The following is a 14,742-nucleotide window of genomic DNA, read 5'->3' as shown; positions in this document are numbered from 1 at the left end:
AAATTTAAGGAGTAAAGTAAAAAAGTTGTCTAAAAATAGTTTCTACAGTAAAGTATAGATGGCCAAAATTTCTATTTAAGTAAGATAACAAATTATTTATACTTTGTTACTTGACACCTCTGTCCGTACTGCGAGTTTTTTGTCCCCGGAATGAAATTCTAGTGTATTTTCAGGCAGGCATTTGTAAGGACAACTTCAAAGAGATCAGGGGCCCTTTAGGGGTCCTTTAGGTGTCCCTGTTGCATAGAAACGCATCGTCTGGGACGGTAACCTAACAATTCTCCCTCAGTGAGAAACTAGATTAGAAACCATTTTTTTAGTAAACAAAACTCGTTCAAACAGTGCAGTCATTGTTAGTTTTTTAAGTCAGGTTTTGGTTGGGTTTTTACATCCTAAATCGTCATGACAAGTGAAACGTAATGATCGAAGTCAAACCTTAGCTTGAAACCAGTAACAACAGCACGCGCGCTAGTCAGTCCGTGTTGTTCTAATATGGTAAAATAGAAAGCGCTGAAGCGGATAAATAAGCGCTAATGAAGCTGACTGACACGATGGTAAGGGCTGCTAGCATTTAGCAGGCTAACTAGCGGCTTTACATCAACACTGACTTTGGGGTTACACCTGGTCGTCATCTTTGATACGAGAAATTACCAAGGAAGCGGTAGGAAATGGCTGGCAGCATATCTGAAGTGGACCAAAATAAATACGATACAGACGAACAAGTGAAGATCATCTGCCTTGGAGACAGCGCTGTTGGTAAATCAAAGTGAGTCTCAGCTGAAATCTGACTTTTTTTTCTCTTTTCAAATCTCCTGAGATGTTATATCGTGTGTCTTTTCTCCACAGGCTGATGGAGCGGTTTCTCATGGATGAGTTGTATCCTTCTGTTAATTATACATTTAATATACGCCAACATTCCTGCTCTCCAGATCGTTAAAGATCTTTAACACTTTCTGCAGTCGTCCACAGCAGATGTCCACATATGCTTTGACTCTGTACAAGCACACGGCGTCAGTAGGAAACAAGACAGTCACAGTTGGTGAGCTTTTGATCTTGGAAAAATAGTTTTAGCTGATTGGAAGATCCCATTTTAAGAGTGGCTTCTCATATGATCCACAGATTTCTGGGACACTGCTGGTCAGGAGAGGTTTCAGAGTATGCATCCTTCATACTATCACAAAGCTCATGCCTGCATCATGGTGAGACACAATAAAAAAAAGAACATTATTTTCATTGTTTATTTGTTTGTAAGTCAATATTTAATTTAAAGAACTAATTCCTTTCATAAATCGGTCTACATGTGCTTTATGACATCAGATAATGCAGCTGTCCAGAGCTGGTGTTGTCAGGTTTGATGATTACAGGGTTTTACTTGTTTAACGTAAAGATGTTTCCTATTTATTTCCTCAGGTCTTTGATGTTCAAAGGAAGATCACATATAAGAATTTAGCCAACTGGTATAAAGAGCTGAGAGAGTACAGACCTGAGATTCCCTGTTGTGTGGTAGCCAACAAAATTGATGGTAAGTCTGGTTGTTAAAGAAAAACTCAGCTATTTCTTGTTTTCATGACCAGGAAAGTGATTATCAGATTAAAGTGAGAATTTTATTTCTCCCCTCTGCAGCCGACTTGAAGGTCACACAGAGAAGTTTTAGCTTTGCAAAGAAACAAGGCCTTCCATTTTACTTTGTCTCGGCAGCGGATGGGACCAATGTCGTTAAGGTTTGTCCTTCTTGTTTTCTTATCAGTGGTTTAATAGCCAGCACTTATCAGCATTATTTGATGGTGTTTTAAAGCTTTCTATATGGTGGAAGGGCTTAACAGTCCAGGTAGAAAGTACTGTAAACCAAAGCTAAACACACATTCATTTGGGAGTTCAATTTAATTTGGTTCAGCTTTTAAGTCATTTAAATGTAAGTTTTAGAAATGTTTTTTTATACTTCATTAATGTCTTATATTTAAACCATGTTTTGTTTTTAGAGACTGTAATGTTACCTGCAGAAACTTAGAGTTTGAACTGTTCAGTGAGTCTGCTGCTGTTAACTGTCCCGTCAGATGTTCAGGGAGATGATCAAGAGAGCCGTGGACTACAAACAAAACCCCAGTGACTTCATGGATGAAGTGTTGGAAGAATTGGAGGTGAGCCTCTTAGGTTTTTTTGCTGCATTAATTTTCAGATTCTTAAAGAAAACCTGCATGTTTTCATCATTAATGACACAATAATTAGCTGTAAAGGATAAAATTTTTTCCCTGCGCTTCCTCCACAGAACTTTGACCTGGACACAAAGGAAAACTCAGAAGCTGATGAGAATGGGTTGAAAGCAGAGAGTCCAGATTTGGCTTGAAATATTTATATTTTTTTATATTTTCTACCCATCTGAATAGTCATTTTATCAAATAGATATTTGGAGTTTAAAAAAAAAAAAATAATTGTGTTCATTTTTCCATCACTGCACTGTCAACTGGCACATTTATTTTTATTATTGAATACCTTTTAACCAACTGGAAGGTCTCCTGAAATGTTCACGTGATCAGTTTTATCACAACCCTCCATCTATCTGGTGTAAAGAGCTGGGAATTTAACCCCCCCGAAAAGAAAAAAAAAAAAGTTTTAAAACCATTATTGGGATAATAGAATAATTTCCTAAGTGTGTCAAAAACTGTACTTGATGTAATAACAATGTGAAGCATGAAAACTGACACAGCAAAGATAATGTGCGATTACAAGTGTATTTCCTGCAGTTCTCAGTGTCTGTGTGTAGAGCTGTGTGGAGCGCCAGCAGGCTGCTGCATCTGTCGGATGATTTACTTGCATTTATTTTATAGTGTCAAGTTTCTTCTCTAGCGCCTGGTAAATGAAAGCCTAATGTACCCTATAACCAACTGTGATCATGACCCTTTGCATCTTGCTGTGATGCAGTATAATCAACTGAGAACATCAGCGTTTTATAAGAAACAGCTGCTACTCATACAGGAGTCTATAACTGTGAAGCTAAGCATTGTTAATAAGCATAATGTTTAACATTTGTTCTGAAATCTCAGATTATTTATGAAATGTTAGAATAGTTTTAAGCAAACAACAGTTTGGACAGCCTGTAACCATTTTAAATACCCTTTGGTGCATAAGTTGATAAAATAATGTAATTTTGTTGGTACATCTTGTGTTGAAATTTGTGGTTTATTACAAATAATGTTAAAAATGATCCCAGGTTGCATCTTTCAATTTATTTTATTCATTGGGTACCCTGAGATTATATTGGCATGCTTATAATTCTTTTCATATATTGAATCAAACGGTCGCTCTGTTACTCTTCCATGAAGTAAAAGGTTACAAAATCAGCCCCAAAGCATGACAGAGCCAAGTCTGTGTTTAACAGAGGGAGAAGATGCTTTTTTTTTTTTCATGCTTTCCTTCAAAGAATTAATCTTATTTTTTGACGAAAATATTCATGTCAATCAGTGTGTCTATCAGAATTAATTTCAAGACATTAGACTTTTAAAACTGTTTTTTTAAATATATATATATATCACTGAAGATTATGATGTGTATATATATATAATGTCATCTATTAATTGTGTCCCCTGGAGGAAGCTGTCTTTTTGCATTCATAGTCCTATAAAGTGAAGAGCTTCTCTGGACATATTTACTTTAATTAAGCACAATCAATTTAATGATGTCTTAAACATTTTGAGACCTTTTCAAAAACAGGTTTGGTTGAGAATTTATTTAACGATTCCAAAGATTCCATCTTAATCCAAGTTATAAACTATGAACTGAGATAATAACATAAGTATATTTTAAAATAGCAGTTCTGTCACGGGAATTTATCATCTCGTGAATTTTTAATAGGCTTTTATAAACAGTTATGATACAATAAAGAATCTTTTAGAAGAGGAAAAGAAGAATATAGTTTAGGTGAATTTGAATTTATTGTAACTTTTCAATAATAGCATCTAGATTATATTATTTATGTTTAGTTGATATTAAAGCTAAAATAATTAAAATCAGAACAAATTATTATGGGGAAAATATTTGCTGAATCACTAAAGGTTTTAAGTAAGTCCCATCAATTTGTTATTCTTCAAAAAGCTGCAAGCATAAATCTTAATCTACAACCACTGCTTTAGTCTGAATAAATTAAGTTTATGATAATTTTTTGATTTTTCAATCCTAAACCAGGCTTGTAGGTATAGTTCACCCCTCTTGAGATCATTGTTCAAGAAGCTTTCTGTTTGCTTTATATCCTAAAAACAGCATTGGTGTTCATTGCCCTGAGTCAGAAATATAATCAAGTAAAAAAAAAAAAAAAAAATGATTTCGGGTTTATCTGAAGCTTTCAAAATCATACACATTTAAATGTTTTTAGTGTTATTATATATATTTGAATATAGAATTTAAACAACAATGATAGAATAGCGAGTTATGCCTCTAATTCTGGTGGTAAAATAATTTTTGAAGTTGTATGATCAATTTAGGTGAGTTAATATTTAGTACTTTATTGTTATCACTAGATTAACATCTTGTTTATAGATCTTTAAATCTTTGAATTACATTTATTAGAGCTTTAGATCTGCTGTTTCCTTTCTGATATATTATGTAAAAAAAAAAAAGAAAAGGCATATTCAAATGTTTTGGAGCCAAAGAACTCAATGAATCGTTTTAAATAGTAAGACACTAAAGCAGGAGCAAAAATATGCCACCTCATGTTTTAATAATAAATTTATTACATAATATAACAAACATATATCTCTGTGGTGGAGATATCCAGGGCAACGTCTCAGATCTTGCCTCAGCCATTTTCCACCGCCCTTGCTTTGTTTGCCTGGAGAAAATTAGGTAGCTTCTGGTTAGGTAAGGTTATTAGCATAGGCCTATATGTGTCGGATGTTCATGTAAAGGTGTGTGGGGGGAGCAGTGGTGGATGAGTTGCTGATGAAAAGCCAAAAAAAGGACGTTCTCTTGCGAGACAAGGCCGAGGCGTTGCAGTGATACATCCACCATTCTAAACTTCACAGTGCAAACAAGGAAAAAAAAACAACAATGAAAGAAACAAAACCTCTGATGATAATATCACTGGTTCCAGTGTGCCGACGGGTACCAGGGAATTCTTAAGAAAAGTCACATTGCTTTTCCTAAACTATGTAGATTGTGCTTTGTTGATTAAGAAATATAAAGAGACAAACTCTTTCTCAGAACTTATTTGAACGAATGATGTGTTCATCTGTTACTCGCTGTTTACTCAAATGTTTTGACTTGTTAACTTCGACAACAACCCAACTCAACCAATCTAATCAGGCCAGCCCTCTAATCAGGACAGACTTTCTCTGGGATAAAAACTCATCATTCAAATCAAGTAGCGGAGTCGCTATATCTTGAAACTGATAGAACAATGTTAAAGTAGAAAAACACAGGCTTTATATATGTATATACATACATTTATATGGAGACATTTATATAGCCTGTGTCTATATGGCGTAATAAATACAGGTGCAGCTTAATGAAATACATCATAGAAAAGATCAATTATTGAGTTCAAAAAGTTAAATCCATTTATAATGTATTTAGCAAACACAGGGTAATGTATTTCAAGTGTTTACCTCTTGTAATTTTGATGATTATGATCTACACCTTATTAAAACTTTAGAAATTCGAGTCGAAATGAGACGTATTTAAAACGATTTCTAACACATTAATGTTCAATAATTGAACCCGTGACAGTTATCCAAAAGGCAGTCATTGATATTGTGGAGGGTGCAGAGGAACTCCCTCATCACAGAGTGTTTTATCTGAGAAAATAAATGGAAAGTTTAGTGGAAGGAAAACGTATGTTCTAACAGCGTGAGCGGAAGCTAGAACTGGAGCCTGGAAGCTCAGTTAACTGGGTGATATGAGTTTAAAACAAACATTTTGTCTTTGATCCCATGTAATAAATCCTTTTTCTGATTACCTGAATTTGGAGTTTTGTTTTAGCTCCTAGTCACAATCATCAAATTTAATAGAGCTAAACATTGAACATTAATTTAATGAAACAAATCAATGAAATCGTAATTTGTTTTTTTTTCTTTTTTGCACTGAATACAGAAACTGATAAATCTTTCAGTGATGTTTGTATTGATTGAGCCGCACCTGTACTTCCACCTGCAGGAAAATACCAAAGGATCAAGAAAATGTCGATTCTCAAGATTACCAGGAGATGGCACCATATTGTTATAATACACAAGAGCCTAAGAATGCTGGAACTAAGGTAGTCCTAAACCATAAGACAAGTATACAGTTAAGTGACTTTTTGGCACATTTTTTGTGTTGTTTGTTCCTCACTGGATCATCGCTTATAGCATATTCAAAACTCAGAAACTGAAAGTCTGAAAAAGGAAAAAGGAGAGCTGCCAGACAGAGTGCAGCGGAGCGGGAAATGCCATTTGAGAAAGGCAGTACAAAATTAGTGACGCTGCATAAGATCCAACTACAGAGTTGCAAGTTTTTGTCTTGACTCAGGTGAAGGAAATTTGACAGTGGTTTGCTTATCTCTCTCTCTCTCTCTGTCTGTCTCTCCCTCTGGGGCAGAACAGTACAACCTTTAAAGACAGAAATTCCAACATAAAAAAACACAGAACACAACAATGAGCTTCAGTGTTGAAGATGAATGTGTGTGCACTTTTCTGTTTGCATGTGTGTGTGTGTGTGTGTGTGTAGTTGTGTGACACAGCCACAGCCGGCAATCTCTGATGGTACAGTAAGGCTATAGTGGACTAACGCCAAAGATGTAAACCCTAACAATTAACCACACTCTCACGATCTCATGCATTCTCTGCATCTCACTTCCAAACAGATACACAGACATGAACAAAAAAAACAAACAAAAAACAAGCATTTGCACACGCATTCACACACGCACGGTGAAGAGGAACAAGCACACAGAGAGATTCAGGGAATCCAGATGCACTCATGCGCTTGGACGATGGGTGGCTTTTATGTTAGCACCTTGTCACCTTATTTTTGTGCAAATCATCCCCTAGTTCATAGTTCAGAGTTCAAAAGTTCAAGAGTTCATAGAAAGAATAAAATCTGTTCACCTTTTCCACAGGTGGTTAACTATGCATATATGCCAAACATTCATATATAGATCTATATACTTTTCAAAAATTTATATGAAATCTATTATATATACATTGCTTGTGATTTAAAAAAAAGCAAATATTTAAGTTCTTCTTTTTTTTTTTTTTACAAGTGTAAGTATGTCCAGAATGGACAGATTTTTTTTCTTCTTCCCGACCACTCTTAACTTCATATAAATAAAATATCATGTTCCACACGCTACAAAATCTACCCACAGTGGCAGAAGTAAAAAAAAAAAAAAAATCAGCAACACAAGAACAAAAGGGACTTAAAACAGCAGTTTAAAGGAAAATTAAGAGTGAGGTCACAGTGAGGCAGTGAGTGCTATTCCTACAACTCCTACATGATTTTATTCACCACCTGCTTTTCAGAACGAATACAGAAAAAAAAAGGATGGACACAAGTTTTCGCCAAGTCAAAGAGCCTTGGCTGAATGCTTCTGATGAGCAGAGGTTTTCAGTGTTATTTCTTGGCATTCTGTCAGAAAAAAAAAAAACTAGAATGCCAAAATGTTTTTTTTTTTTTTTTTTGTAGTATGAATAAAACTCACTGGTTCTCACTGCCAGCAGAAGCTGCTCATGAGTACAATTGCAGATTTGTATTGTTCAAAGATTCAGGGTTTTCTTTTTGTTCTTTTTACAGCCTGGGTTTACTTTCATAGTTCTGGCTGATAATATTTTATTCACCAAGACACTGGTAAACCTAAAAGGAATACAGCTGCTCATTCAGGCTGTAAAAAAAGTTTTTTTAAGACCTTTTGTAAGCTTTCCCATCCCCACTGCCATAAGAACTATACCGCTGTCTGATATTTATGTTGATTGTTTTAAGACCTTTAAGAGTTTTTGCATCCGGGCCAAAGAAAGCATTAGAGATTGTACCAGCAGACATGTTTTTATAAAGGCATGGGCTGCTTAGGGCTATAAGAACAAAAAAGTTTTCTAAAAGTTCTGCCATATTGTCTCAACACTTATGCTTACAACACTGCTCCTCCTCCATCTGTTGCTGCCAGAAAAAGACATTTGGCCATTCCAGCATATTATTAGTTGGGAAGAACCAAAACAATCATTGTGTGTATTAAATATTTTCCTATATTTAATAAGGTGTAAATTATGTTGTTTTGCTGAAGCCTATATATCAAAATACAAGAATCAATACATGGCAGAAATAAAAAGTTTCAAGGTTCTCAAACTGGTGGCTCAGAAAAAAATGTAGGTAAAAAGGGGAACAGCAAAAAAAATTTTAAGGAACTTTCAATACATCCTCTTTGCAAATTGGAGATGAGAGTATAATTGTCAGTAAAGGTAGGTTGTGCGTGTGTAAAAAGATTTGACTGGATACAAAACTTTACAATTACAAGGGAGATCATTTCAGCTGAGTCGGCCGATGAAGAAGAGGGTTGTTTAAAAAAGTTCACCTCTGGGGGAACTTTGTGTTAAATCTCACAAGCTGAAATTTAGATTTCAGTATCTGATGAGAAAGAAAAATCTCCTTCCAGCCCATGCCTGCTATAAAATATCATGTTTGATTTGTAAATTAGTTATTTAGATCCTCAAATGAATAAAACACCATTTACTGCAGAAGGGAAAAACAAATTTCCTCCAGTTTTATGGCTCATTAGCCCTCTATGACAATGTGTCACTAAGATCTGAGACGGATACAGTAGGAATGGGTTTAAGCTTGGGGTCTTAAGCTCACATTATGGGATGCCCTTTAGTATGACGGAAGACCGTAAAACAAAATAAAAACACACAACAAACTGTCCAGGACATGATGCAACTTGTCATGCTACGCTTCAAGAAAAGGGTGACCATACAGAAAATTCTATATGTATGATAAAAAAATTATTTTTTCTGTATTTATATTTTGTTTTCTTTCAAATATATATATATATATATTTATATATGTATATATAACTGGTAGAAATGAGTAAACTATCGGTGGAATAGATTTTAAGACTTCTTTCTGTTTTCTAATCTAAAACCAAAACAGCTGCAGATTCGTTTACTACATTTTTTCTTTGCAACATTGTCTTTCCATTTGAAAGCTATATTTAGATACATATATTATATTATGCCATATAATAGTAATATATATAATATTCCCTTTGGAAAATCAGAAAATTAATTATGAAAAAAGCCACGAGTGTTGGTTAAACATTCTCCAAATATTATAGATTGCACAGTCTTGGTACCAAGGCAGAGGGGTTTTTTCCTCCTGTGGAGCTCCGCCTCTGGATTCAAAAGTCTTCGGTTTAAAAATGATAGCAGGTATTCAGAAGACACAACATTTTCAGAACTGTTAGTACTATTTCCATAGCACTGTGTTCATCGGAGTTGATTTCAGTAGAAATATTTTTGAAAAGGCAACTGAGTTTTCTGTTTGGGACGAGAATCCTTCCTCCTCCTCCTTTACTGCCAAAGGCTTCCATAGGCCTAATACGAGAGGGGAGAGAGGTAGAGAGGGTGCGGTGAGAAAGTACCGATGTTACTAAAGCAACGACTGTACTTTTCACAAATCAAATGATCTTATTGAAGCTCATGTGTTTCTCTTTAGTAAAAGAAAAAGTCCAGATATTATTTTGGGACGTTTAGTCTGATCTGTCGCAGGTGAGAAGGGAGAACCCCAAAGTGAGTAAGGGCGAAGCAAAAGAGGAGGAATGTTCATTGTATGAGTATTGCCTCCTCTCTTCATTGCATTGCCAGTTTCAGGGTGTAAATGCAGACCAGGAAATGTTATAATGAACCAGAGGTGAACATTGTAAGACTGAACAAAAGACGCTGGGAGGAGCGGGGTTCAGTTGTTTGCTTGTTTTTCTTTAACTAATTCAGTCCTCATGTCTTTTCATCTGTAGCTATTTCTCAGGGCTAGGGTCAGCTCTCTAGAAGCAGTTTAAGTGCTCTTTCGATGTTCATTCGGTGTCCAACTCGTGTCACTCCCAGCTCTGCAAAGTCCTCCTTGGTTAGAGCTGGAAGGTGAGAGCCTTCGATCTCATGTTCCTGAAAACCTGCTCTGTGCTCTCCCAAGTTGATGCTCTCGAGCCAGTCTCCGACGTCGTACTTGTTCCAAAGGTGGAGGGGCTTTTGGTGAAAAGGTCGAAGTGCTAAAAGTGGTGAACCTAATCCAGGTGAATGGGAAGGCGATGGAGAGCGAGAACGGGCACTGGAGCTCCTCATCACAAAGCGGACCTCTTTAGGCTCCTGGGGTAAGCTGAGGCTAGAGGACTTGAGAATAGTTTGTGGTGGGGTAGTTGGAGAAGCTGCCAGGCCAAAGCCTGAAAAGCGTCCCAGAGGGTCACCTCGGTCAGGTGAGCCTGAGCCTGGGCTTGGGGTGCGTCTGCTGACGGGGTAACGGCTTCCGGGGCGGATGGTATATGTGGTTCCATAGCTTCTCTGGGAAAGGGTGTGTAGCTCACCTAGGCTGCTAAAAAGTCTGTTGAAGACACAGAAGTTTAAACATTTCAATAAAACAGTTCAAAAGTTGAATAAAAGCTTCATTCATTCTCCTGTCTTACATCCTGTCTCATTGAAACAGAAAGCTTCAATGTATTTTATAGGAGTTTTATGACATTTCAGTCTGGAGTTGCACAAACTATAGCAAATTCATTGTTGATGCACAATCTTTAAATGCAAAACTTGTTTAGCACAAAAATATTTAGCAACACATGTGGGTTAATGCTGCATCAAATGTTTTTGAAGGTAAAGAGGTGGTGAGGTCAGATAAGGTCAAACTAAGTTTTTAACAGATGTTTAATTATACCTTTAAACTTGGGTTTAGCCTTTCTGGTGCACAAAGCAAACAACTGTTCTGATCCTCAAAAAATGTTCATACTGTTAAAATGAAAAAAAAAAAAAAAAATCATTTTATAAAGACATCTAAGTGCCTGATTTACTAGTATCCCAATGGAGGAGCACTAACTTGCTTGTGCAAACATAACATTGCATGAAGTAATGAATGTGTTTCAGACTAAGACTGCAAGCACAATGAATCACAAGTGCTAAAGTATTGCATACCATCCTATGTTACTTGCTGTCACCAGATTTTGGGAGAGCAGAGATGACTTGTTTTTGAGGTACCAATGGGCAGTCATAATTTACAAAAGAAGTTTACAAAAGTAAAGGTGTGGTTGCTTTGTGGAGAAGGACCATCTCTGTGCAGACAAAATAACATCTCTGTTTGTGTGAAAATGCTAAAATAATTGGATGACTAGGAGTAGTTTCTGGCATCTGGATCATTCCAACTGTTGCAAGGCCTTAAGGTGACAGTTTAAATTTCTCAAAGACATGTTACTCAGAAATGTTACTTTATCTTTCCAGACACCACAGATGCCAAACACCAATCTGTTGTTATGAATAGAGAATTTCTTTCTTTTATTTTTATTTTTTCAAACTGCCACAGCCTTTAGTTTATAAAACGAATAGGGAAAACAGCCGGTGTACAGCAGAAAAGAAATGGTTTACCAAAGCAGAGTGACAAAACAGAAGATAGAACAAATTTTATATACAACAGATTTTACCACTGATTTATACAGAAACTTCCACTTCTGTTAAAAAGAGCTCTATCATATCAATGAGTAATGCAGTTCAGGATACACAGAGATGATTCCCTCTGTCTTTTCGGTCACTATACCAATGCCTCCTCGTCACATCAACTTCAGACATTTTGTGTGTGTATGTTTTCATCTGAATTTAAAGGAAAATTCCGGTTTGTAACACTTTTAGCCCCTTTTCTGTAGTGTCCAGGATGAAATCGAATGATCGACACCAACATTTTGACGATTGGTCCTGTCTCGGCTATTTGGCTCATGCAGAATCCCCCCCTGGCTGCTTCAGAATGGCTTGCATAGTGCATGTCAGATAATGTCCTTAAAACAACCTTAAACGTTCTTTTTTTAAAATATGCTACTCACTGGGTCGTCAGCGCTGTTCAATGACGTTCCAAAAAAAGTTTCGTGAAGAAAAACTGTTCCTGTCTTGTTTTATTTAGCATTTTGTAAATCCCAGAACTATTTTTTCCGATACATCACAACCGCTTATAAACTTCCGCTTCCCGTTCGAATCTGAAGCGTTGCACACTCCAGACCACTAGTTGGCGACAATGTCTCTATATACTCCTCCTCAGTATATTCCAGTTCAAAACGGTATCCTCTACCGTCAAACTCAAAGTCCAATATGTCCTCCTCAAGAATCCACCTTTCGTATTCCATTTTCAGAGTTTTTTAAAGTGTTTAACAGAGACGTTAGCACCTCGACGTCGGAGTACACAGAGTGAAGCAGAAACACTTGGGCCTTGCGAAAAGACTACAACTAAGCGTAAACAGGCCCCCTTTCCGTTTCCGGTGGCGGAAGGATATTGACTATTCCAACAGAACTCAATGGGATTTACAAAATGCTAAATAAAACACTACAGGAACGTTTTTTCTTTACGAAACTTTTTTTGGAACGTCATTGAACAGCGCTGACGACTCGGTGAGTAGCATATTTTAAAAAAAGAACGTTTAAGGTTGTTTTAAGGACATTATCTGACATGCACTATGCAAGCCATTCTGAAGCAGCCAGGGGGGGATTCTGCATGAGCCAAATAGCCGAGACAGGACCAATCGTCAAAATTTTGGTGTCGATCATTCGATTTCATCCTGGACACTACAGAAAAGGGGCTAAAAGTGTTAAAAACCGGAATTTTCCTTTAAGATGACTAAAACTACACAGAAACCTCATCTTGCAATCAGGTTCAGGTTTGAAAACTTCCATTGTGGGTTGTAAGGAGAAATATTTTGTTTGCTGGTGAAGAATTTCAGTCATCCAGGTCATAGTAATTCCAAAAAAGGTTAAAAACAAAACCACTAGACTTTTCCTCCCCAAGTTTGAAGATGTTTTGCTTCCATCCAGGAAGTTTTCTCAATTCAATTTTTTTTTTTTTAACTTTTTTGAATGTAATATTTGTATGGTAATTTCCCAGTATTTTGCATGTTCTGATGATCAGCATATGTTCTGCATATTTATTCCAAAAATGCGTTCTGCATATTCACACATGGAAACACAATAAATGGTTTTCTTCAGCTAATTTTAGAGATACAATTGTATTTTCAACTAGTTAGTAAATCAATTTTTCAAATCCTATCAAGTTCGCATATTTTTATACAAGCAAAGCTTCAGTAGATCAAGCACCATGTGTTCAAAATACTGCAATTAGAGGAAAGCATATTTTGTTAGAAAAACAGGGTTGTTTATGCCAGACCTGAAGCTTAGGCCTGAAATGACAACCAACCCAGCCTCACCAATAGAAAAGTATTAAAAACCTATTATGCATCTTTAGAGGATGTCCTTAGCCCAACAAGAGGCATGAAACAACAATGTACCTCAACAATGAGTAAAAAAATAGACAAAGAAAAAATAAAAACACTGAGATTAGTCATTTCTTCACTACTAGTCAATGGAAGGAGGGGAGGATGATCAGATGGATAATGAATGATGTTAAAAGCTAAAACTAAGAAGGTTTGTCCAAGTGAAAGCAGGCAGAAGCATGGAGAATACACCTACATTTCATTCATGCATTTTTACCAGAGAATCCCTCTACTGCATATGTTTGGAGCTTTACTATTAGTGACTTTTACACTACGAAATGTAATGGAGCACAAGTCGCTCAGGCTGGAAAAAAAATGATCATATTACAGGGAGCCAACAGGCTGGGATGAGCTCCATGCGCACTTACACAGTCGTCCTGCCCTCCTGGAAGCACAGTCAGTTCTAGACCAATCAGATCAGAGCAGCAGGGCGTGGCATGCAAGGTGAGCAGAGAGAGAGCAATGGGAGAGAATGTTAGCATCACTCCATGAGACGCAGCCTGCTAACCAGACTCAATATATGCTTTAGCCAACTCTGCTGCCTTCAAAACCTTTGGCGTATCGGAGAAAACGTGTGCTTGTTCTGACTCAAGAACAATATATATATATATATATATATATATATATATATATATATATATATATATATATATATATGCGTGTGTGTGTTGCTAAAATGTTTGCATGACTGAGGCAGCAGAGCAGGTTTTAGCACTGCAAGTCTGACCAGTGGGCTACATGACAGAGAAATGAGCACACTGTTCACATGTACAACACTGCACAAACAAAAAACACACAAATGAAAAAAATAAAAGAAGCCATATTTCTCCTGTCTGTTATGATTGTGCGCACATACAAGGAAAGTTGAGACTTTTGTATGTTCTGCTCTGCTATTATGTGTTTCCCTGAAGAAATAGAAGATTCGTCCGATATATACATGGACAGTCACAGACCATCGACATTTTCAACACAAAAACTGAAAAAAAAAAAAAAAGTTATGAACTTTTACATAAACAACCAAAAAAAGAAAACGAAAAACCAAAGATCACAAACTGAAAAAAACCCAAACAAAACAGCAAAACTCTAAGACAAAACATTGTGGTGTGTGGAAGGATTTGAACGGGTACAAGATGGTAGAGCATTAACATTAAAAATGCTGGGATGTCTATGGTGTATGAGAAGTCCTCCAGCAGGTGGAAAGAATTAAATGCAAATGCAGAGTGATAGAGAAAGAGGAATAATGGTGTGCATGATCATTTTATCACAGCCAAAGGCAATTAACTGTC

General features: G+C 36.5%; 2 protein-coding genes across 2 annotated transcripts in view; one reads left to right on the top strand and one right to left on the bottom strand.

The window, feature by feature from the left end:
• The first annotated feature begins 217 nt into the window (after positions 1–217).
• Positions 218–3,392, top strand: rabl2b (RAB, member of RAS oncogene family-like 2B). Its single transcript, XM_015381882.1, has 8 exons — positions 218–766; positions 847–876; positions 960–1,039; positions 1,120–1,199; positions 1,411–1,522; positions 1,624–1,721; positions 2,055–2,138; positions 2,267–3,392. Exons 1-8 carry the CDS (start codon positions 669–671, stop codon positions 2,342–2,344), a joined length of 660 nt encoding a protein of 219 aa, XP_015237368.1. The 5' UTR covers positions 218–668; the 3' UTR covers positions 2,345–3,392.
• A 3,486-nt stretch (positions 3,393–6,878) lies between these two features.
• shank3 (SH3 and multiple ankyrin repeat domains 3) overlaps positions 6,879–14,742 on the bottom strand; it is a 285,728-nt gene continuing 277,864 nt past the window's right edge. The window contains exon 26 of the mRNA XM_015381921.1: positions 6,879–10,545. Coding sequence (XP_015237407.1) covers positions 9,987–10,545 — 559 coding nt within the window. The 3' untranslated portion in view covers positions 6,879–9,986. The remainder of the gene's footprint in view (positions 10,546–14,742) is intronic.

Source organism: Cyprinodon variegatus, unplaced genomic scaffold, assembly GCF_000732505.1.
Source record: "Cyprinodon variegatus isolate N-32 unplaced genomic scaffold, C_variegatus-1.0 Scaffold244, whole genome shotgun sequence".
Classification (NCBI taxonomy): Eukaryota; Metazoa; Chordata; class Actinopteri; order Cyprinodontiformes; family Cyprinodontidae; genus Cyprinodon; species Cyprinodon variegatus.
The sequence above is the reverse complement of the archived record's forward strand: the minus strand, read 5'-3'. Positions and strand labels throughout refer to the sequence as shown.